At 46.0% G+C, this 23,385-nt stretch overlaps 1 protein-coding gene across 5 annotated transcripts in view; it reads right to left on the bottom strand.

Moving 5' to 3' along the window:
- The window catches only part of USP34 (ubiquitin specific peptidase 34), a 235,166-nt gene that overhangs the window by 86,942 nt on the left and 124,839 nt on the right, over nucleotides 1-23,385 (bottom strand). For 3 of the 5 annotated variants that reach the window (XM_068128379.2, XM_068128381.2, XM_068128380.2), the window contains exons 33-44: nucleotides 18,961-19,047; nucleotides 18,603-18,806; nucleotides 18,280-18,362; nucleotides 18,132-18,172; nucleotides 11,718-11,950; nucleotides 11,358-11,510; nucleotides 5,588-5,695; nucleotides 4,268-4,323; nucleotides 3,595-3,715; nucleotides 3,136-3,319; nucleotides 2,146-2,309; nucleotides 169-234 (exon numbers count right to left, since the gene is read on the bottom strand). In XM_068128379.2, the coding sequence (XP_067984480.2) occupies nucleotides 169-234; nucleotides 2,146-2,309; nucleotides 3,136-3,319; nucleotides 3,595-3,715; nucleotides 4,268-4,323; nucleotides 5,588-5,695; nucleotides 11,358-11,510; nucleotides 11,718-11,950; nucleotides 18,132-18,172; nucleotides 18,280-18,362; nucleotides 18,603-18,806; nucleotides 18,961-19,047 (1,500 nt within the window). The remainder of the gene's footprint in view (nucleotides 1-168; nucleotides 235-2,145; nucleotides 2,310-3,135; nucleotides 3,320-3,594; nucleotides 3,716-4,267; nucleotides 4,324-5,587; nucleotides 5,696-11,357; nucleotides 11,511-11,717; nucleotides 11,951-18,131; nucleotides 18,173-18,279; nucleotides 18,363-18,602; nucleotides 18,807-18,960; nucleotides 19,048-23,385) is intronic. The other 2 variants (XM_068128382.2, XM_068128384.2) reach the window with 1 other exon arrangement.

Raw genomic sequence — 23,385 nt, 5'->3', positions numbered from 1 at the left:
GAACCTGAATAATACTCGCTGACAGTTTGGAAGGCAAAGCAGGGTGACAGATATAATTAAATGCTGAGGGGAGGAGGGGTTGGGGGAGGTTAGGAGAGGCCCTCAAGCATGATCTCTTTAGAATCTGATGCCACGAATATGAAACAAGACTGTTTCATCCATACTCACCATAAGGTATGTAAACATCTTCTGCAGTTCAAATAATGTTGTTTTATGCTTCATGTCATCATTGTACTGCAAAATAACACAAAAGGAACTCTTTAATTACAATGTGTTATTTTGTTACATTTTTTGCATCGGACACACAAAGTATAACACATTCATGGTGCAGCTTAACCGTTCATTAGGCAAAGTCCAAGTCACAGAGAAGAATAAATCCACTCGTGACATGCAATGAAAACAAGACAATTAAACCAAATCTCATTCACTTCCTAAGCATGGTGTTGGCTTAGCGGTTAGGGTGCCGGCTTGGGATCCTAGGATCCTGAGTTTGAGTCCTGGTCGATCGTCGAATTAACACCAGGGGGGTTGACTCAGCCTCCCATCCTTCCAAGGTCGGCAAATTGAGTACCACCTCACTGGTAATTAGGGCACTGCATCAGCGGCACAAATGCGCTTCCATAAAAATGATGCAACCAGCAGCCATAGGCTGCATACGAAACAACAACAACATTCACTTCCTTGTGTTTGGTCCACACACATTTCGTTTTAATCAAATTTAAACGGTACTTTTGGCAAATTGGTACTTTCGGCTGCAGGTGTGGTGTGAAAGACGATCAATTTTCATCAACATATCCCTCATCATACGTGATGGTGCTCATATCCCACATGGACATTCACTTTTGTTTGCGTGTCTAACTTGTTGATGAGAAAACTCGCACGTCCGATACACAGCTGATGTGTAACTCAAGGATAACCAACATTTTAATTCGGGTCAATGGCATGACCAATTTAAATCCCTAAATAGGTGTTTATAACACAGTGGCGATCTGTCCACAATTTGTTTACGTTTCTCACATTACGTTTTGTCTAAGCCTTGATTACGTTTCTCAACTTAGTGAACACCCCAAATTATCGACCAATTGTGGACACCACAAAGCTGTCCAGACTACAAGCATACAATATTAAGAAAAAGGTGTTGACATTTATCTGTGTTATGACATCATCAACTAGAGAGTTCATGGAACACCTTACCCCAGGCAGTCTTAAGAAAAAGGACATGTGACTTTATTGGAAACAGTTTATTTGAGGAAGAAGAACAATGTCGAAGTTCCCCTACCCTGAGAGTGCGAGCGACAAATTTGATTGGTCAATAAAAAAAACAAAAAAAAAAAACACCTTTAGAGGCCATTTTTTCCCCGCAAAGCGGGGGTTGGCCTTTTTCGGGAACCATGGTTGTTGTTGTTTTTTTGGTCCCCTTTTTGAAGCAATGTTTTACGGCCGGATGCCCTTCCTGACGCCAACCCTTTTTGCCGCCTTTAACGACAAACAGGGAATTACCAGTGAACTGGTACTCAATTTTGGTCAATATTGAACAAAATTTGGCAAATTTTCAAGACAGACTGAATCTACTGTGTTACCGCACTGTGTGCATGCACACTCAGGATGCAATTCCGTACAATTTGCCAAATTCATAGCCAAAGTACTGCTAAACTGCAGGTTCGTGGTCCGATTCCTGTTCTAGTGCTCAAAATATTAAGTTGAATTGAAATTAAGTAGTTCCTCAATCATAAACTGACAGACAGAGTGTACCAATTGCTCAACACCGACTTGCACTACGAGCGTGCGGGGTAACAAGTCGTACTGCGAGTCTATGATTAATTCTGCAAAAATGAAAAAAAAAAGAATCCTTTCAGTCAAAACAACAGTTGTTCACAACACTCCCAAAGCAGTTACACCATTATCCACCATTCTAATTGGAGTACACAATGGTACAACTAAAACATCGACAGCTATTAATAAAAGTTCACTGTTCACATTAACATGCCTCGTGAGGAAGTATAAAAGCCAGTTTCTATATATCCTACCATAAAAGCTGGATAACTGGCTAACTTACAAACATCTCACAAAGCTTAATTTACACTAACTCAGAATATGAAGATTAGCATGGGAAGCACCAAAAGACAAACTGCAAAAACGTCATACCTGGGCCGTAAATACAGCCTGACGGGCCTGCTTGATCATGTACAACTGCTGGATCGTGGAAGCCATGTAGCACGTGGCGCCGAGGTTTGTTAGGCCCACGAGGCGACATTCTGCACGGACATCATCGTGTGGCCAATAATCCCACTTGTACGGTGTGTGCGACGCTGCGAGGGCGCAAAAGGGGAAATCGAGCGATAAATCTTCATCCATTCTGTACAGACTACCACCCATTGCTTCCTGTTCAGCTCTTCCATGAGCGTCGACACTATACAGGCACTCGGAGAGAATGGCTCACTCCCTTTCCCAGCACAACTTCTTCGTTCTCTCAACTCACTGATCAAGCTCTTTCCAACAACACATTTATGCTCCTTAAAATTATATGGACAGTTTAAGATGATCCGATGGACAAACAACCAATCCCATTACTGTAACAACTAGAACGACACTCTTCGACGTCATGACGTCGACCGATATGCCTCTGCCCACATTATTACGTCATTATAATACTCGTACCAAGTTTGATTTGAATCCCTTCAACTGTTCTCAAGTATCACATTTTTACCTGGCATAACCTCTGTCTGACCTTTGATCTGTTGATGCCATAATCCAATCAGTTCATCTTTGCATCATATATACTTTGCTTGTTCAAAATCACATCACTGGTTCACAAGTTGGCACGGCAACATAATGTTTCAGACAGACTGACGAACAGAGACGGACGTACGGACAGGACAGAATGAGAGCAAACCTATAGTCCCCTCCGGTGAAATCAGTAGGGGACTAATAAAGGTGAAGGAGATAAAATGTGTTGCCATTCAATCAATCCTGATTGAATCCACCAGGTCTGATCAAAATATACAGTACCAGACATTGAATTGGCTGTACCCCAAATCCGATGCACACCGACTATGTCTTACACGCTGGTGCCCATGTATGCTGAAAATGTGCTGCGTCCCGACTCTAATTCCGCACCACGGCCACAATACGTACTGTGGAGATGCTGTGTCATGACCCAACAGTGCAGCAGACGGAAGCTTTCTGGACAACCTTTGATAAGTTCAACGAGCAGATCAAAAGCAGCACTACGTGCTCCTTCAGACTTGCATTTCGGTTGTTGTCTGTCCGCCATGCTCGGCAGCATGAAGAGGAGGTTAAACACGTCATGCAGAAATTCCTAAAGGGTGGGAATGAGGAAAAGTGAAGCATTTAAAATAACACTGCCTTCTCTCCACATTCATAAAGACAACCCTGTATTACTTGTTCACACATATACACCGAGGAAAATTTGACATAAATGAGGAATTATCAAGTTAGAAAAGAATAATGCAGCAAAGGTTAAGGGTAGCTTTATATTTCACTAAGCTCTTCAAAAATTGGACAGTTTTAAAATCACAGCACATCAATATTGAGGTGAATTCCTGAAATGAGACAGCAGCTCAAGGACCAGACCTGGCCATCACGAGTAAACTTGAAAGCCGGCTTGTGCTTCATGACTGCTGTGCACAACTTGAGGAGGCCAATAAGGCCTTCATCTTCCACACTGCTGTCACGCTGCTCTACAATTTCACGGCTGCAAAGGAAAAGAGAAGTGGACAGCTAGAAAATTTTAGTGCGTGATAAAAAGACAGCAAAGAGGAATATCTATATCATAAGCACAAGGGCAAAGGCCGGAGGCATGGGCGTGGCAGTGAGGATGGGATGGCACAAAAATTATATTCTCTCCAAAATCCGTTTATTAATCAAAAGCTTGTAGCAAAACAAAAGTGAAGTTCCAAAAACCAATTAACAATTACAACACTGAATTTTTTGCTTTACTTCCATTTAGGCTTTTGCTTACTAATTTCCTGATACCGGTAATGACATAGTGGCCCAAGACTTGCGAATCTGAGACACATCATTAATGCAGATGTCACCAGCAGTCATTTCAATTATGAGAAAATAACAAAATGAAACATTTACTCTTAATCAAGATTTTTCGCAACTTTTTTGCCAATGGCCCAATATTTGGCAAATGCGCTGGGTGGCAAGAGCGCGTCATGAGCCTGAAAGCCAAGCAGCAGGCCGAGTGATAAAGAGTGAAGAAGAAGCAGAGGTTCAGACTCAGCACGAGCCACAAACTTACCTGCGGATACAATCTGCAAGGTGTCGAGCAAGAGCATCCAGATCTACAAGGGTACCCTGTAAACAAGCACACAATGAGAACAGTCAAACCGAAACAATTTAAAATCAATCTAGAAAATGTTGCATTCGTATGCTGATGAGTGATGACCATACGTGATATTCCTCTACGTTTTTCACGTCTGCTCCATATTTTCTTGCTCGATCAACATCTCGTTCTATCACAACTACCTCTATACATTTGGATTTGGATGGGACTCTCAGTGTGTCAAATGTAATCAAGTGAAGTATAATGTTTACTGGCTGCCCAATAAGCCCAGGTTTACTGGTAGCCCAATAACTGGCTGCTTGTAAACCTCTATCGTTAACTAGACCACAAAATACTTGGCAAGGCAGTACGTCACACGATTATTGTGTGGCCATTGGCAATTCGAGGGTGTGCCGTTATGATGTTTGTTTCTTTCCTTTCACCGCTAAGCTCTTGAATTCTTTACCTTCTCATGTCTTTCCAAACAGTTATAACCTGTCCCTTTTCAAAAGGCAGGTCTTCCATTTCTTAAAAAACACTTAGATTATTTTACCTTCTCTTCACTTCTGTATTTAGTTAGTTATCTTTTTTTGTTTAATTTAAAGCCTGGCCTCGATGAGTATGATACAACCCATGACTGGAGTCATTAACGTAAAATACAACAAACAGAAAAACAAGAAGTTGTCATGCAGAGCATGATACTTGCAAAATCCACCCTTCACTCCCCAAAAAGTTGACATGGATGCATCAAATTATCAAATTAATTAAGATTAAAACTGACGATCTTAATCAAAGCTCGGGTCAATCGGATTAAAATTGATGATTTTTCAGATGAAAATTGATATTAGAAGTTTGACCTTGAGTTGACCCTTGACCTTTTGTCCTCCAAAATAGTTGGTTTCCCAATTCAGTGAGTCACTATGTAATTACTGTTGAATCTCCAAGTCAATCGGATGAAAATTTATGATTTTTCAGATGAAAATTTATGATTTTAGAAGTTTGACCTTGAGTTGACCTTTGACCCTTTGACCTTAAAAAATAGTTGGTTTCCCAATTCAGTAAGGCATTGTGCAATTGCTATTCAATTTTCAAGTCAATCGGATGTAAAATGGCAAGTAACAAACAAAACACACAGACAGACAGACACAGACACATATTTTAATATATTACAAGCACCATTGCTCCTTCCTTTACAAACTCGGTTGTGGTTAAAATAAAACAGAGTGCCAAAATGACTGGGATAAACAAGACCACCTTGAGCCGAAAAATGGCATTTAAAAAAACAGACACACAAACCTCGTTTGTGTCCTTCACATGAATGTTATTGATCAACTTTCCCAGCAGCCAAAAGTAATCCCGGCAGCCTCGTTTGAAGCCACATTCTTCATCTTCATCATCTCCAGGCTGTAGATTTAAAACAATAATGTTTACTTGTAAAGAGCAATGCACGATCCTCATGAATCTTTACAATGGCACCGTTCCTGTGCTGACCCTTTCAGTGAAATTACAAGAAAAACAAAAAAGATTTGTTAAAACCAATGAACTAAAATATTAAACATTCCTTGGTCAGTGATTTTTCAGTGATGAAGGAAACCAAATTAAAAAGGATGACACCGACGAGATGCATGCTCCGAAATGACTTTGCAGGGGACAAAGAGGCATTTCATTTTTTGCATTATGTTGGCTGTCGCTCATATGGGTAACAAGCTCCGTATTACTTTTGAGCCTCCCCCGAGGTATCAGGAACAGTGCAAGGTCTGAAGATTCATAAATCAACTTCAGGTGGGAAGAGGTCCACGTTCCATATGTCGGGCATTTCTGGTGTCATCTTTCAGGCACGCCTTTTCATGAGCCGCAACATTATTATGATCGTGCGAACGGACCTGCATGTTCCTGTAACTAATCTTATCATGTGACCGGTGGTTGAGGCAACCGATGAGCATTAGCAAGGTAAACCTATGCCCCCAAAGTGGGTGTCACCAAACAAAAAACCGACTTCAACGTTTGCCTTTGAATTAAGGAGTGCATTGTGGCGCAACGTGCGCCAAGGGACACCCAAGAAACAATGAACTAAAAGAGGAAAGGGTACAATCGTAAAAATGCTCTTTTGCTCCGACGAAGGGTAAACACCTGAAACATCAACTTCTCCTTGTTTCCCATGGCGGTTAACACACCTCAATAAATGCTCTGTCGATTCCATAAATTGTTCCTCCTGTCCGCCGACGCAGACCGACAAGAGCCTTCATCAGAAAAACTAGTTCTCCCTTCTATTTCTAATAACGCGTCATTAAGCAAATGTCGAAAGGTAATGAAAGGTAATTTATGGAGATGGTGTAATGTTATTGTCTGTAAGGCCTAGCATTAGACTCTGCAATCCACAATGAGTTTTTCTGCTGTAGAACCTGCTCAGAGACTGATAATATAATGCTTGTATATTGTGTCATTACTATTCTGCTTTAACGCGTTTTACACGTGCACGTATTGACCACAAATTTAAGCAGATGCAGGTTCTCCCCCAACCCGTATCGATAGATAATCTCACATTTCAAAACAATGCGAGTTTTGGACAGGTGTGGACAGATCTCTCCTGGTAAGCACAGCAGGTGAGGTTAAAGTCACATTAGCTTGTTTACCAAACCAATTGCTTTCATTTGGAGAGTTTTGCAACTCATGAGTTCAGGGAAATCTCTCTGGGCATATCTTTCCCTTTCAACACAGTCTGGCATCCCACCTTGCTCTCCAAACTCTCTGCCTATGGAATTCAAGGCCAACTCCACTCTTGGGTTACTGACTTCCTCTACTCTTGCAGTCAACATGTGGCTCTCAACGGAATCTTTTCATCCTCTCTCTGTCAAAGCTGGGGGAGCACCAAGGCAGCGTTCTGGGCCAGATCCTATTCCTAATCTTCATCAACAATCTGTCTGACTCCGTGGAAAGTCTTCTATCTATGTTGACGACCACCCTCTGCCACAACATCTCTCATTCTTCAGACTGAAAGGTCCATCTGGCAACCCTCCCTCCCCCTCAGCTGAGGAATCAGCTCACGACTCAGAGGCTCACCCCTCACACCTAGCTCTTCCGATCACCCAGACAAAAAAAACGTGCTATTCGGTCTTCTGATAAGAACTTTGATAACTTGCAGTAGATTGCATATTTTGTGGTCAGTCAGGAAAATGGAACTGGAAAACCCAAAGCACCAATCACATACATGTAAGAACTGAAAGACAGTTTCAAGATACCATTAGGAAAACATGCATAGAAAGGAATGACTGTGGTCTGCACCTTCTGGCAAGGTTGGAATATGCAAGAGACCGCTTTTCCCTCGATTCAGTTTATACATACTGTAGAGTAAACTTTCGGATCTACTAGGACGTTACATGCTCTGCTCAGGAAGAAACAAGTACCGCTCCGCTAAAACATCGAAATGTTGGTCGTCCTTTGGATTCTCGAAGGAACTCTGCTTTCGTCCAAGTTGTTCAATTCCTTGAAGAAAATAATGACAAACAAGTTACAATTTCTCATATTATAAACAAAATGCACAGCAGTATCTGCTGGAAAGTACTCTTCAATAATTATATCATCCACTAAAGCCAAATGATACAGAAACCAAATGATGGAGAAACATAGAATTGTAGAATCTGCAGCTGATCCTATCAAAAGTGACGTTAAGGCAGTTCACATCGACAAGGATTTGAATCCAACATTCAAAAATATCTCACTGGAACAAAAGACATTTCCTACCTCAAATCCTTCCTTTGACTCTTCAAAACCACTGTAGTTTGTTTTTGTTACAGATGCTCTATTGGATGGTCAATCATGCAAGCAACAAGACCAAGAATACTACCGGATCCCCTACAGACAGGTCTAGGCACCCAAATGCACCATAATGCTTCTTCAAAAAACTTGATAAGACTCATTGAATCACCAGGGGTATCGATAATCTTATCAGAAGTGGAGAAACTTAAAATGAATGGAGCAGTCTCTCAAGGAACAAATATACAGGGCCTCACTGAAAGACGCCATGTTCGGTATGTTTCAGACAATACAGACCATAATAGAACACTTGATGTTCAAAACACATTCCATGGCAGTTCCAGCAAGTGGAACACCCAAACCTGAACCTGGGACAAATGTCACATTGAAAGATGTTGCGGTTGGGCAAGTTAGGATCTACTGGATTTCTAAACGTCAGAATAGAATGGTCTCTCATCTCTGAAGTACCATTATCTTCATCTATGATCTGAAGAAGAATCAAAATCGCAGATGGATTTACAATGACAAGTATCCTGGCCACTGAAATCTCTATGTCCATCTTCGTCAGGTTTTATGCAGGTGTCACATCAAGGAAGTCATCCAGGGAAAAGATCTGTACTTTCCTTGCCAATGACAGATGCGAGTTCAAGTGACCTGTCGTACATCTATTCAACTTCAACGTTCGTCAGAAGTCAAAGTCAAAATTACCATGTTACTCCTATCCTGCCTAGCCTTGACCTATTATTGTGATTGAACCTGCAGAAAGCGATCTGAAATGAACTATTCTGCGGCTCGGGGAATTTCACATAGAGAATAGTTTCCTTGGATGCACTGGACACTTAATGGTAGGGCCTGGACTTGTTGAAGTGTTGGAGACTGTATATTCAGTAAATGCTGTGTGCCAAACGATGTCAGGAAAGGCAATTAACAGAGCTCTCTGAGGCAATTTCCTTGTTGACACTACCCAGAATGCTCTTCTGCTCGAACAAGGATTCAAGGATGCATGGTGCAGACAAGGATCAGCAAACAAACAAGGATTTTGACCACACTGAAGCTGAATATAAAATAAGAAGCAGGATATGAAAGGCCATGTTTCTGCACGATACATTATAACAGGCCTGATCACTGTCTTCTAGATTATTACCTTACATTTTCTTGGAATCCTTATATCACAGATGACACCACGAACCTCCTTTACTTTATCCACACTGCATTCACTCTGTCCTGGACTTCTGATTCACAACCTTCCTCTTCCTTTAGTGCTGAGGCGAAGTACTCGAGCTTGTGCACTTTTTTCAGCTCTTCACCTCTTCTATCTACAATCTGGACCCTTTCTGCTCCAGTCTTTCTAGCATCAGTCCTCAATACCTGCCTCTTGAAGCTCCCTTGCCATTTCAGCACTCTTCTCTGTAGCTCTTCCTTTGACTCTGTTGTTATGACCACTGCTCTCTATCTCTAACGTTGTCACTCACATGCCCATCACTGTCACAAAAAGGAAGGGAAAAAAATAAAGCTGAGTGCCGGGGAGAAAGCTGTAACGACTCTTGGAGGAAAGATCGACGAAGTGCAGTTTGGATTTATGCCATGAAGAGGAACGACAGACGCGCTCTTTATTGTGAGGCAGTTGCAGGAGAAGTACATGGAGAAGAGGAAGAAGTTGTTTCTTGGGTTTGTTGATCTGGAGAAAGCATTCGATAGGGTTCCACGCAAAGTATTGACATGGGCATTGAGGAAGTTAGAAGTGGAGGAATGATTGATCAGAGTTGTGATGGCAATGTACAAAAGAGCGTGCACAGCTGTAAGGACGAAGGATGGGAACAGTGGTGAGTTTGAGGTGAAGGTGGGAGTGCATCAGGGGTCGGTACTAAGTCCACTACTATTTGTAGCTGTGATGGAGGTGCTGGCTCAGACCGTAAAGGAGGGTTTACCGTGGGAGTTGTTGTATGCAGATGATCTGGTGTTGATTGCGGAAAGTATGGATGGACTGAAGGAAAAGATGAACAAGTGGAAAGAAAGTATGGAGACAAAAGGTCTGAAGGTGAATATAGGAAAGACGAAGGTGATGGCAAGTGGTAAAGCATGTGGTGAGGTGGAAAGAACTGGGAAGTGGCCATGTGCTGTGTGCAGGAAGGGTGTCAGAGTGAACTCCATTCAATGTACAATGTGCGCTGAGTGGGTTCATCAAAAATGTACTGGTCTGAGAGGGTCATTAACCAGTGTGGCAGCTACATTCAAATGTAAGTTGTGCACAAAGGGAGCTGCAGATGGAGGAAATGTTGAGTTGGATCTTGGAGATGGCGTGAAGCTGGAAGGTGTGAAAACATTTTGCTATCTCGGAGACATGCTGAATGGAGAAGGTGGATCAGACTCGGCAACGGTTGCTCGAGTGAGATGTGCATGGAAGAAGTTTCGGGAACTGAGTGGCGTGCTGATGAGGAGGGGAGTGTCGTTGAAGCTGAAGGGAAAGGTGTATGCCGCATGTGTGAGAAGTGTTATGATTTATGGGAGCGAGACATGGGTCATGAATGTAGAGCAGCAACGAAGGCTGGAAAGGGTAGAAATGCGAATGGTTCGGTGGATGTGCGCAGTGTCGCTGAGAGAGGAAGACAAATGATGAATTGCGAAAGATGATGGGAATAGAGCCTGTGATTGATGCTGTGAAGAGGAACAGGTTGAGATGGTTTGGTCATGTGTTGAGGAAGGATGAAAGTGACTGGTTGAGAAGAGTGATGGAAATGAATGTAGAAGGAAGTAGAGGACGGGGAAGACCGAGAAAGACTTGGCTAAAGACGGTGGAAGAAGACATGCGGGCAAGGGGGTTAACAAGGAGAGATGCAGAAAATAGGGCAAAATGGAGAAGATTGTCATGGGGACCGCAAGGCTAACCCCCGCTCGAGCAGGGAAAATGGCCTTAAAATGCATGTTGTTGTTGTTGCCGGGAAGAAAGCTGTAATGACTCTTGGAGGATGGCCTACAGCATCGAAGATGATGATGAATGAACCCATTTATTGTGATGCTAAATGACATGTGAAACATAACATTTGTGATTGCTGTGCCATGGGAAATGTAACTCACTGCTGGACAATAACGGATGAAGTTCGTATGAAGGTACGTTTTACCCGAGTTGCAGTCTCCTCACAATCAATACTTCTCTCTACTGTTGATATGTTGTAGGGAAATGCCCTCCGAATAAGCCACAAAAAGATTACCTTTATTGCAATTTGTTTGAGGTTGGGCCCTATTTTGACTTTAATTGACAGAAATAAAAATGCTTAACATTAACAAACACTGTCGGCGTCATGTTTCATCTCACCTTACTGGGCCGCATTGCCTGCGCGTCGGGTAGAAACTTGAGGAGAGTTGATACCATAAGCAAAAGAAACGAGCGCTCGGACAATTCACTTTCATCAAGACTGGTCACACACAGACGGTATAGGCAGCTTGCCGCCTCAGCACGAACAGCGGCCTAAGATCAAGGCATTGGAAAACAAAAATTGCATTGAAAAAAAAAAGGAAGAGCTTGCAAACAAAGACTGAACTGCATAACAGTAGACCCAGGAAGAAACGAGAGCAAAGGTAATAAAGCAAGAATCCCAGCATCGACCATGCAGCCCAAGTGCCCCAGTAAAAATGCATGAACGCCACCATTCATTGGGCACAGTATAATGCATACCTCAGGAGCAAGCAGCGTGAGGTTGAACAACCAGGAATCGAGGCGTTGGTCTTCGGCAAGGCTGGCTTTGACGGCGGGATAGCAGCTGGCCCAACACACCAAGAGCCACATGGCATAGTGCGTAACTAAGGGGCATGGGCGAGGAGTACGGGGCAGGAGCGGGTAGTGGGGTCCGTCACGAATGAGGCATGCATGAGGAGATGTGGTGAGGGGTAAAGAACCAAAGGAGGGACCTGAGGAATTTGGTAAAAGCAATGAGAGAAGTAATAAGAGAAAAATGGAAAGGGAAGGTGAGGGTGGGTGGAACAGAGATGAGGTTCAAATGAAATTTGAAACTCAAATGAGAGCTTCATGCGAGTTACGGGCAATAAATACCAGACAGATCTCCACTTGTACATGTAACACAGATTAGCCTTCTCTAATAGAAGGTATCTGCAGCTACTGACTGCAAAGTCAACGATTCATTGCCTTAAAAAAAAATGGAAATGATCTCTCATTTCTTGGTAACATAGGATAAAAAGGCATCTCCATCATACCCTCCTTGTTTCATCCATGGTTTCACCAACAATGAGGCGATTTCTCAAAATGGACTTTGCCAGGTGCACCAAAAACAACAGCAACAATGATGCAAACAGATGGGCATAACCACCTGCAGGAAAACCAAAAGAATAAAATAGAGCCCCTTCCCAAGTCATCAGTTTTTAGAGAAACGCATCAGTTTCCTACTTGAACATATAGGCTGCCCTTAATTTTAGTTGTCCTTCACTATGTCACCTGTTTCCTACTTGTACTGAGAGGCCGCTCTTAATTCAACCGTCCTCCACGAACACTAAACACCCCATGAACAGAATATGTCAGAATATGGAGCTTTAAAAGGAGATTGGAGAGGAGTTTTAGAGAGAGAAATGGGAAGAAATTGAGTTTTAGCAGCATTAAACTTAACCTGATTACAATTGCCCCACTGGGAAATCTTGTCCAAATCCGAACTTAAAGAGCTGGCTGTGATCAAACGAGATGTAGATCGAGCGAGGGAAGATGGGAAAACCATGGAGGAATATAATGTTATCATCACCATACGAGTGCATTTGGTTATTTGTAGAAGAAAGAAGGTCATTGATAAAAAGAAGGAAGAGTGTTGGAGACGGAACAGAACCCTGAAGAACACCGCTGTTGATAGGGAAGGAGGGAGTTGTTGAGCCATGGACAATTACGGAGATGGAGCGGTCGGAGAGAAAGCTCGATATGAGAGAGCAGAGCGAAGGAGGAGAGCCGAAAGAGGGAAGCTTGGATATCAGACCCCGATGCCAAACTCTGTCAAAGGCTTTTGAGATATCAAGGCCTACAACAAAGGATTCCCCAAAGTCTCTCAGAGAAAAGGCCCAGACATTTGTAATGTAAGAAAGGATATCACTGGTAGATTCTGCCTTATGAAAGCCATATTGATGGTCATATAGAAGACTGTGGGATTCAAGATGCTTGAGGAAATGGGAATTGAGAAGACATTCAAAGACTTTGGAAATAGTAGAAGTCAGAGCAATAGGATGGTAGTTGGAAGGGTTTGAACGATCACCCTTCTTTAAAGGGTGCAAACCTGAGGGACACCGCTGTTGATAGGGAAGGAGGGAGATGTTGAACCATCAACAATTACGGAGATGGAGCGGTCGGAGAGAAAGCTCGATATGAAAGAGCAGAGCGAAGGAGGAGAGCCGAAAGAGGGAAGTTTGGATATTAGACCCTGATGCCAAACTCTGTCAAAGGCTTTTGAGATATCAAGGCCCACAACAACAAAGGATTCCCCAAAGTCTCTCAGAGAAGAGGCCCAGACATTCGTAATGTAAGAAAGGATATCACCGGTAGATCTTGCCTTACGAAAGCCATATTGATGGTCAGATAGAAGACTGTGAGATTCAAGATGCTTGAGGAAAGGGGAATTGACAAGACATTCATGTGCAGTAATTGGAAGGCTTTGAACGATCGCCCTTCTTTAAAATAAGCTGTACAGGCTGTAAATAGGCATGTTTTCCAGGAAAGATGAAAAGTTTGGGGTTTTAAACAAAAGTGAAACAAAACAGCAAGCACAACAGGTGCAAGTTCTGAAGCACACTCCTTCAATTCATGAGGAGGAATGCTGTCTTGTCGGTATGCCTTGCTTGTGTCCAGAGAGAGGAGTACATTTTGACTGCATGAAAAGTGATTATGGGGGGGGGGGGAGGGGGGGAATAGGATTATAAGGAGGGGTTAGGCCACATAAAAATAAAAAGTTGTTGAGCGTCCTTTTTTCTCAAAAGTTCGGGTAGGGAGGGAGGTTTTTATTTTTGTTTTTTATATTTTTTTCCTACTTTCCATTGAGTTTTGTTGACATGGAAAAATATGAAATAAAGACTCCTTTCTCCTCAAAATGATTTTATTTCTTCATTCATCGGGTTCCATCCTGTGATCCGTGGCCGTGTCTGCAGCCAACACAAATTTGAGAAATGAGCCAAGAGTCTTTGTCACATCAGAAACTTTGCAAGCTGGTGAAACTTTCGTCATGTCAGTTTTACTGGGGCCGGCGAATACTTTGAAAAAAGTACCGCGTGTATCGTCAGGCAATGGCTCCCTATCCCCATCATACTTGCCGTCTGAGAACTCTGCATAGAAGTCCGAGATTGTAACATCCAACTCGATATTGCACGCAAACCAGTCCTTCACCGTCTTGGAAGAGCCCTCACGGGCTATTGATGCGATCACAATAGGCATTTCAAGCCGATTCTAGCACGAATCAATACAGATTTCAGCGGGAAAAATCTCACACAATAGCCGCCATGAATGGCCAACGTAAATTGTGTGAAGTTTCCCGAGGCACTTGCGACGCTCTGCGCAGCACGCACTGCGCATGCGGTGCAGAACGGCGCCAAATTTGAATGTGAAAAGATTTTTAAAATGATTTTTTAAATATTTATGATTATATTTATGATTATAAAAGATTTTTATGATTTTTTTCAAAATAAAAAATAAAAAAAGTTTCGGGTCGGGTGTGTTTCGTAGGGTCGGGCGGGGACGATCAACAACTCTTTTTTTTATCTGGCCTTAGTCATACCCAGTGTGAAATTAGAGGAGAAAAGAGAACCAAAAAGAGTTGCTTTATCAGACGGAGACAGCGATGGTATAATCGGTATGGAAAAGCGAATGAAAGGTAGAGCAACAGAAGTTGTTGGAGATACTTTTAGCCAAGGACCAGAAATATCTATTAGTGGAAGAAGATGAGAGGTTGTCACATTTATTTTGGATAAAAGAATGCTTCGCCTCATGAACAACATATTTGCAATGAATTCTAGCAGATATGAAAGCTGAATGTGAGTCGGAGGAGAAGAGTTTTTCCATGTCTGATATGCCACATCCCTTACACGAAAGGCCGCAGAGATGGAATTATTTCACCAAGAATTGGTAGAAGAGATAGACTTGAAAACGAAGGGGATATAAGCCAAACACCTGCAACAATAACCTCAGCTATATGATCAGCAGAGAGAGAGGCATCGGTCGAGAGGAAGTCGTCTTTTCAGGGAAAATCAGAAATTAATTTTCCGAAGCCAGTCCAGTCAGCTCTATTGTAATGCCAACACTGGCGTTTGGTCAGAGCAGTCGGAGGAGAATGAGTTTTTATGGCGTAGCCCATAGGGCAAAGCCATCTAGAACAGTGTTTGTCCATCCGTATGTATGTATGTATGTATGTATATATGTATGTATGTATGTATGTCCCCTCAAACGTATACCAATCAGAGCTGAGGATCTGGTCACATGACAGGGTGATGTGATTACGTCTGATGTCATATCGGCGTACAACGGCTGACTCTCCACACATCGCCCTTTTGATGTATATGCCGTTCATGCCGAAACTGTCAGATATCACAATCACCATGCTCTACATTCACGTTTTTCATTCAGTGTTAAACACAAACAAACCGATTGTTAAAATGACCATCAAATATCGAAGGCACCGGCGCTACGGCTCTTACAACAAAACGGTACGTATCGGCCTTAGTCGTTAAGCCTCACCTTCAGACCACTTCGGACAAATTAAGCCCAGGTTTCTTAATACAGTAGGGTATCGTCTCAGTCGTATCATTTTTGTAATAATAATAATAGTAATAATATAGTAAATATAACCATAATACTTTAATCCCAATGTCGTGAATGGAAAGTTAATGGATTGAAGCGGTGTATGGTTCATGATCAGTGATGAGCATTGTTCGGCACTAATATTAATAACCGTGGAAGTAAAGAATTTGCCTCGGTTTTTTTATAGTAATATTTTCGAAATAATGATAAAGTAACGTTAAAATTATAGTAAATCTAATCGTAACACGAATCCCTTCGAAGTGACTGCAAACGTACTGGAAGTTAAAATATATCATCTTCTACATATTAAAGTAGCGGCAGTTTTGTGTCCGTTATGTCATTACGTCTATGACGTCATTACGACGGCTGACTCCACCGACCGACATTTTAATTCACCAGTAGGCCTACACCCGCTCACTATGGGAGCTGCAGGTAGTGTCATTCCTCTTTGGGGTACATAGATTACAGTCTCTTTGGTCGGGTCTCAAGAACATTGGGTGTGTGTTCATTGACCAAGTTTCTTGTGGAGATTGCCAAGTGGTTTAAGCATTCGAGCAAGCACTCCATTCAAAACTCTTAAGGAATGGCTGGCTTGGCAAGCGCTAGCTAGCTGCTTGGTAAATGAGCACACCTCCAACCCTTGTGGGGTGTCCAGATTATAGAAGATCTTCACTCCGTTCTGTAAGGAAAACTTACCTCACAGATGTCGGGATTCCTCCAAATTTATTTGTTTAATGTGATAAGCAGCATTAGCGACTGTTTACAAAGCTAATCACATGTGTTTGTGGTTTATAATATTTTACAAGCCCGGCTACACCGCTGTTAGACTTTTGGTCTTATTTTTGTATAGTTAGTATCGGCTCGTATGAGAGCTAACACATAGAACATATAGTGGTGGTAAGTAAAGTGATGTGCACAGGATTGTGGTCGAATAATCAATCGGAGGTGAAATTGTGTAGCTGTAACACAACGGATTGGAGGTGAAGAAGAAATCCAAAGTATTGGAAGAGTGGTCATGACGACCTGGAATATGGGTAGGGTGGGTGATAATTTGTTCCAAATCATTGAGAATGGAAAACTTAAGAGCTCCAACTCCCCCAGCATCCATGTGGGAAGATCTAAACCACTCCCTGTGGTGTACATTGAAGTCTCCAAAATAAAGAAATTCTGCTTGAGAGTGTTCGGATGTCATGGCCTCATCACAGGAATTAAAATAGTCAAAGAAAACTAAAAAGTTTGTAGAATTAGGAGAGCAATAAGTGAAACAAAGAAAAAGAATGATGGTCGGGAGACAAATCTTAAGCCAGATAACATCAAAGTTTGGAGACTTGAGGTCCACAAGGCGTACAAGCAGGCATTGATGTTGGAGTAGATACACACTCCTCCTTTGAAGCAGAATCGTGAGTGAAGGTTGTAGTTCGTTGTGCTTACCTCTCTCGCACCCTCAAGTCTCCCGCTCCCTTTGTCATATGTTCTGTGTATTAGCTCTTATAGTATGCAAACAAACAAACAAAAAAACCAAAAAAAAAAAAAAAGGAATATATACATATATATATCTTTACATCATAATGCATACTTCTACCAAGTTTGACTTGGTTCCCTTCAGCTGTTCTTAAGTTATTGCGGTAATGAAAATCTATAACAGACTGACCTTTGACCCCAAAATCAAATCAGTTCATCTCTATCATAATACATACTTGCACAAACTTTGCCCAAAAACTCATTGCTGGTTTGCTAGTTCTCACGATAATAGGATTTTTACCTAACATAACCTCTGACCTTTGACCTCTTGACACCAAAATCAAATCAGTTCATCTTTACATCATACTGCATACTTGATCTAATTTCAGATTTAAATTCCTCCAGCCGGTCTCAAGTTATCGCGGCAACGAAAAGCCATCACGAATGCACAACCCAAAAACAAAATGCCTCTGGCGACTTCGTCGGCGAAAGCATCATTATAATATGAGCACTGTACGTCTATAAAGTATGTACGGTTCAATTAGAATGTGAGTATGTCGAAAGTACGTACTGTATTTTAAAAAAAATCCCATAAAACCTCACACAAAACAAACCCTGGTGAGGGTCTGAAATCTTTGATGTGCAACCAGGTTTTATGTGATGAAGCATTTGAGTTCTTGTGCAAAACAAAGACAACTGACTAACATAATGATACTTCCATTTTGATATCAACAACAGCAACATGCTCTTGAAGACTATGACAGCACAGGTAAGTGGGCCCACAACAATCAAGAAAATTGTGCTGCAACGTCGGAAAAGGATCTACAATCCACAAGCTATGGAGGTTTGCCTCACCTTCATGTTTTGTCTTGTCCGCTGGCTCTACTTTCAATGTTCTGTCACACAAATCAAAGCACCAATTATAAACATAACAAAACACACACACACACACACACACACACGCACACGCACACACACACACCAAGCCTTTCAAACAACTTGCCTTTCCGGAAGTTTATTGTAGGTGAAGGATACGGTCATGAGGTGCTTTAAAAGGTCGCTTCCGTTAACAAGCTTCAAAAATGTCTGCAAGAGGAAGTACAAGCAAAGCAGTTTAGCAGCTTACGATCAAATTCAAAGTTAAACAGAAAGTTGCTCAGTTGGACAGACAAAAAAGAAAAAGAAAAAAATCTTCTTCGAAGATCAAGGTCGAGTGATATTGAGGAATCCAACTTTGCTACTATTTCGTGCAACACAACTGGATAGCAAAAATGAGCAAAGTCTAAAAAAACCCCCATTATAACAGGAAGTTAAAAAAGCACCAACGTCGGTGAGCCGTGGGATAATGAGCGAGCTCCTCGCGTGATCGGCACCGGTCTTACGACCCTTGGTCGGCCATGTGCGTTTGCGTGTGCCCTCCACCACCGGTGACCAAGTGAAGATGTCAGCGAAGGAGATGTCAAAGTCTGCCGGCTCCACGGCGAATTGGCAGATCAGTTTGAGGAGACAGGCCAAGCAATCAAGCTGCCACTGCAGAAAATGCACGGCAAGTTAATATCCTCACCTCTGGGGAATGTAACTATTGATTAAATTTCTATGCCGATAGACTAATTTAAAATATCTAATCCAGTCCCTATTACAATGACTACTTAATATCGTTTTCATTATTCAAGACGTTGCTCACCACGTTCCACAGCTCGCCATCCTTTGGCTCTAGCGTGCCTGCAAGAAGCAACTCCAGCAGCAATTCAAGACCTCCTGCAGCAATGAACTGGATGGTAGAAGCAAATGTTAAGCTGACAAACTAAGAAAAGCTTGTTTTTCTTACCTGAGAAAATAACTATTAAGATTAGGCTTGCTTAGGCAAATAAGATATTTCAAATGAGATTGTAAAATCACTATCTTGAGGAAGGTGAAGGTGAAGGCAGACATTAAACTCATTCAAACTTGCGAGAGGATATAAATCGTTAGTTTGGAACAAGCTATATATGTATTTATTCTTCTAATCTAGTTCTGTCTAGTCGTGTTCAACTTCTGGTGACATTCATGATCAGATTTATCCAAACAGACCGATCCCTATTCTACACTGCTTCCCAAAGCTCTGGGGGGGGGGGGGGGGGGAGGGAACCTTGGTTGCAGCTTTTACCCGCCCATACCCAGCAGGGTTGATTTCTCTAGACTTTCATTTTCTGCATGCATGATGTGTCCAAAGTATGACAGTTTCTGTTTTATCATCAGTGCTTCTCATGTGGTCTCATTTCTCCAAGCACTGATTTGTTGCCCTCGTCAGAGGAGAGGGTATTGCATTTGAGTCCGTTTGTTTGTCTGTCTGTCTGTTTGTTTGTTTGTCTGTCTGTTTGTCCGCACAGAATAAATATGATTTTCTCTGCAACTGTTGGTCCAATTGACAGGAAATTTTCAACAAAGGTGCACCTCCACTTGTATAATTGTTAATAATTATGACGTCATTGGTCACGTGGTATGGGCGCCATCTTGGAAAAACCGAAAAATTTTGCACCTCTATATCTCCGAAAGAGCTGTATAGAACAGATTGGGACATGGCTCATTGTAAAGAACTCTCCATGGGGAATAACATGTTAATGATGATGTTAAAGCGCGGCGTAAAGCGCGGCGTTACGCGCGCTGCTTGTGAGCAAGGAGGAAGCGGACAAGCGGTAACATATAAACGTCTTTATTGTAAGACTACACTGTAACACTCCACTCCTCCGGGCTGGTCGCCCGGGGTATATCATGAGGCCACGCCTACCCCTCGGGCGTGGCCACCGCCCACTCGGTGCGTGGAATGATGTCACCACGCCAGTGGGCTTTTGTGTCCGCCACACGCGCCCCCCCAGAATTCCCGCGCACCTGGAGGGCCAGTTTGCGGGGCAGACGAATGACCCGGCCGAAGCGCCCCCTGGCGATCGGCGGCGTCCGGGGTGCAGGGATACCAGGTGGGATGCCCCTGGCTGCCCCTGGGATGGGTGCAGGACCGGGGGGCGCCGTGGCGGCGGGGCTGGGCGGTGCCGGGGGTCCGCCCGCAGGAGGGCGGCCCCGACGTGGGGGTCGGGCCACTGGCGGTGGATGGTCCACATCGAGGTGGGCCGGCTTGAGGCGGTCTACCGAAACGCGGTCAGGAGTACCGCCGATGTCCAGGGTGAAGTGCTTCGCCCCGGTCTCCAGCACGCGGAAAGGCCCGTCGTACGGGGGCCGCAGTGGTGTCCGATGGGCATCGTGGCGGACGAAGACGTACTCCGCCGTGCGAAGCTCCGGGGCGACGTGCGTCGGTGGGTGCCCGTGGCATGCCGTTGGCACCGGGGCGAACCTCTGGGCGGTCTCTTGCAGAGCGGAGCACTGCTGTGCCGCGGACCATGGTGCCGTGGAGTCGGGTAGGAACTCGCCCGGCACCCGCAGCGGTTGCCCGAAGACCAACTCCGCCGCGGATGCGCGCAGGTCCTCCTTGGGCGCCGTCCGGAGGCCCAGCAGGACCCAGGAGAGCCTGTCGACCCAGCCGCCGTCGCGGAGGGTGGCCCGGAGCGCGGCCTTCAATGAGCGGTGAAATCGCTCACACAGGCCGTTAGCCTGGGGGTGGTAGGCCGTGGTTCGGTGCAGCCGGACCCCGAGCCCCTGCGCAACCGCCCCCCAGAGCTCCGAGGTGAACTGGGGGCCGCGGTCGGATGAGATGTCTGAGGGGGCGCCGAACCGGGCGACCCAGGTGGCGATGAAAGCCTGCGCGACATCGGCCGCCGTTGTCGACGCCAAGGGCACGGCCTCCGGCCACCGGGTGGTGCGGTCCACCATGGTGAGGACGTAGGTGAAACCCCGCGAGGGGGGCAGAGGTCCCACCAGGTCCACGTGGACGTGGTCAAACCGGCGTTCCGGCACCGTGAACGGGGCCAACGGGGCCTGGGTGTGCCGGTGCACCTTGGCGCGCTGGCACGCGAGGCACGTCCTGGCCCAGCCGCGGACGGCCTTCCGGAGGCCATGCCAGACGAACTTGTCGGCGATCAGCCTTTGGGAGGCCCTCGCGCCCGGGTGGGACAGGCCGTGGATGGCGTCAAACACCTGGCGCTGCCAGCCCGCGGGCACAATGGGGCGAGGACGCCCGAGGGAGACGTCGCACAAGAGAGCCGCGCCCGCGCCGTCGAACGGCACCTCGGTGACGCGGAGGCCCGTGACGGCGGTCCGCAAGGCCTGGACGTCGGGGTCAGCGGCCTGGTCCGCTGCCATCCGGGCATAGTCGATGCCGAGGTGGACTGCGTGGGCGACGGCCCGGGAAAGGCAATCCGCCACCGGGTTGTCCTTCCCCGCGACGTGCTGGATGTCCGTCGTGTACTCGGACACGGCCGAGAGGTGACGCTGCTGCCGGGCCGACCACGGCTCGGTGACCTTGCCCATCGCGAAGATCAGCGGCTTGTGGTCGACGAAGGCAGTGAACGCCCGGCCCTCGAGCAGATGGCGGAAGTGCCTGACCGCCAAGTGAAGTCCGAGCAACTCGCGGTCGAAGGTACTGTAACGGCGTTCGGGCGGGCGAAGCTGCCGGCTAAAGAACGCCAGCGGTTGCCAAGCTCCACGCACCCATTGCTCGTGCACCGCGCCCACCGCGTAGTCCGAGGCATCGGTGGTGAGGGCGATCGGTGCATCGGGCGCCGGGTGCGCGAGCATGGTGGCGTTAGCCAAGGCGAGCTTCGCGCCCGTGAACGCCGTGTCCATCTGCTCGGTCCAGGTAACGTCGCCTTTGCCCGGCTTACCTCGGAGAGCTTCGTGCAGGGGGCGCAGGAGCTGGGCGATACGGGGCAGGAACCGATGGTAAAAGTTCACCATGCCCAGGAACTCCTGCAGCCCTCTGATCGTGCGGGGGCGCGGAAACCCCTTCACCGCCTCCACCTTGGCCGGCAGGGGGACGGCGCCGTGCCTGGTGACACGGTGCCCCAGAAAATCGATTGTGGCGGCGCCGAACCGGCACTTTGCGGGGTTCACAATCAGGCCATGCTGGCCCAGGCGTTCGAAGAGCGTGCGGAGGTGGCGTAGGTGCTCTTTGCGGGACGCGCTGGCGACGAGGATATCGTCCAGGTAGACGTAGACAAAATCCAAGTCGCGCAGGACGCTGTCCATCAGTCGCTGGAACGCCTGAGCCGCATTCTTCAGACCGAAGGGCATGCGCAGGAACTCGAAGAGTCCGAATGGCGTGATGACCGCCGTCTTCGGGACGTCCTCCGGCCTGACGGGGACCTGATGGTAGCCGCGTATGAGGTCCACCTTCGAGAAGAAGGACCTGCCCGCCAAACGGGCGGAAAAGTCCTGAATGTGGGGGACGGGGTAGCGGTCGGGAGTCGTGGCGTCATTGAGACGGCGATAGTCCCCGCACGGTCGCCATCCCCCGCCGGGCTTCGGCACGATGTGCAGCGGCGACGCCCAAGCGCTCTCTGAGCGCCGAACGATGCCGAGTCGCTCCAGGGTAGCGAACTCCGCTTTTGCCACCGCCAGCTTCGTCGGCTCGAGGCGGCGTGCCCGGGCGTAGACCGGTGGCCCGACGGTGGGGATGTGATGGGCCACCCCGTAGGCTTGACGGCCCCCGCCGAGAAGGTGGGCCGCGTGAGGGCCGGGAAGCCGGCGAGGAGGCGGGTGAATGCGTCCGCTGCCGGAAGCGTACAGACCAACGTGGCCGGAACCGAATCGTTCGGCAAGCCGCTTGGCAAGCCGCTCGTTGAGCTGGGCAACGCACATGCGAGCGAGCTGAACGTCTCGGCCTGGACAAGCCGTCTGCGCTTGACGTCGACCAGGAGCCCATTAGCGCACAGGAAGTCCGCGCCAAGCAGTGCCATGGGCACGTCGGCGGTGACGAACGTCCATCGGAAAACCTGCCCTCCAAACCGCAGAGAGAGGCAGCGTTTTCCGTACGTACGGATGGGCGTCCCGTTCGCGGCAAGCAGCACGGGGCCCCCACCCGCGGCGTGCTTGTCTGACGTGCCGGCGGGAATGACACTCACCTGTGCTCCCGTGTCGCACAGGTAACGGCGCCCGGAGAAGGTGTCCGTTATGAACAGCAGGCTGCTCGAACGGCCGGCGCTCATCGCCACAATTGAGCGCCGGCCCGGGCGTTTCCCGA

The sequence above is a fragment of the Myxine glutinosa genome, chromosome 9 (assembly GCF_964187855.1).
Source record: "Myxine glutinosa chromosome 9, kmMyxGlut1.1, whole genome shotgun sequence".
Taxonomy (NCBI): Eukaryota; Metazoa; Chordata; class Myxini; order Myxiniformes; family Myxinidae; genus Myxine; species Myxine glutinosa.
This window is presented reverse-complemented; position numbering and strand designations above follow the sequence as displayed.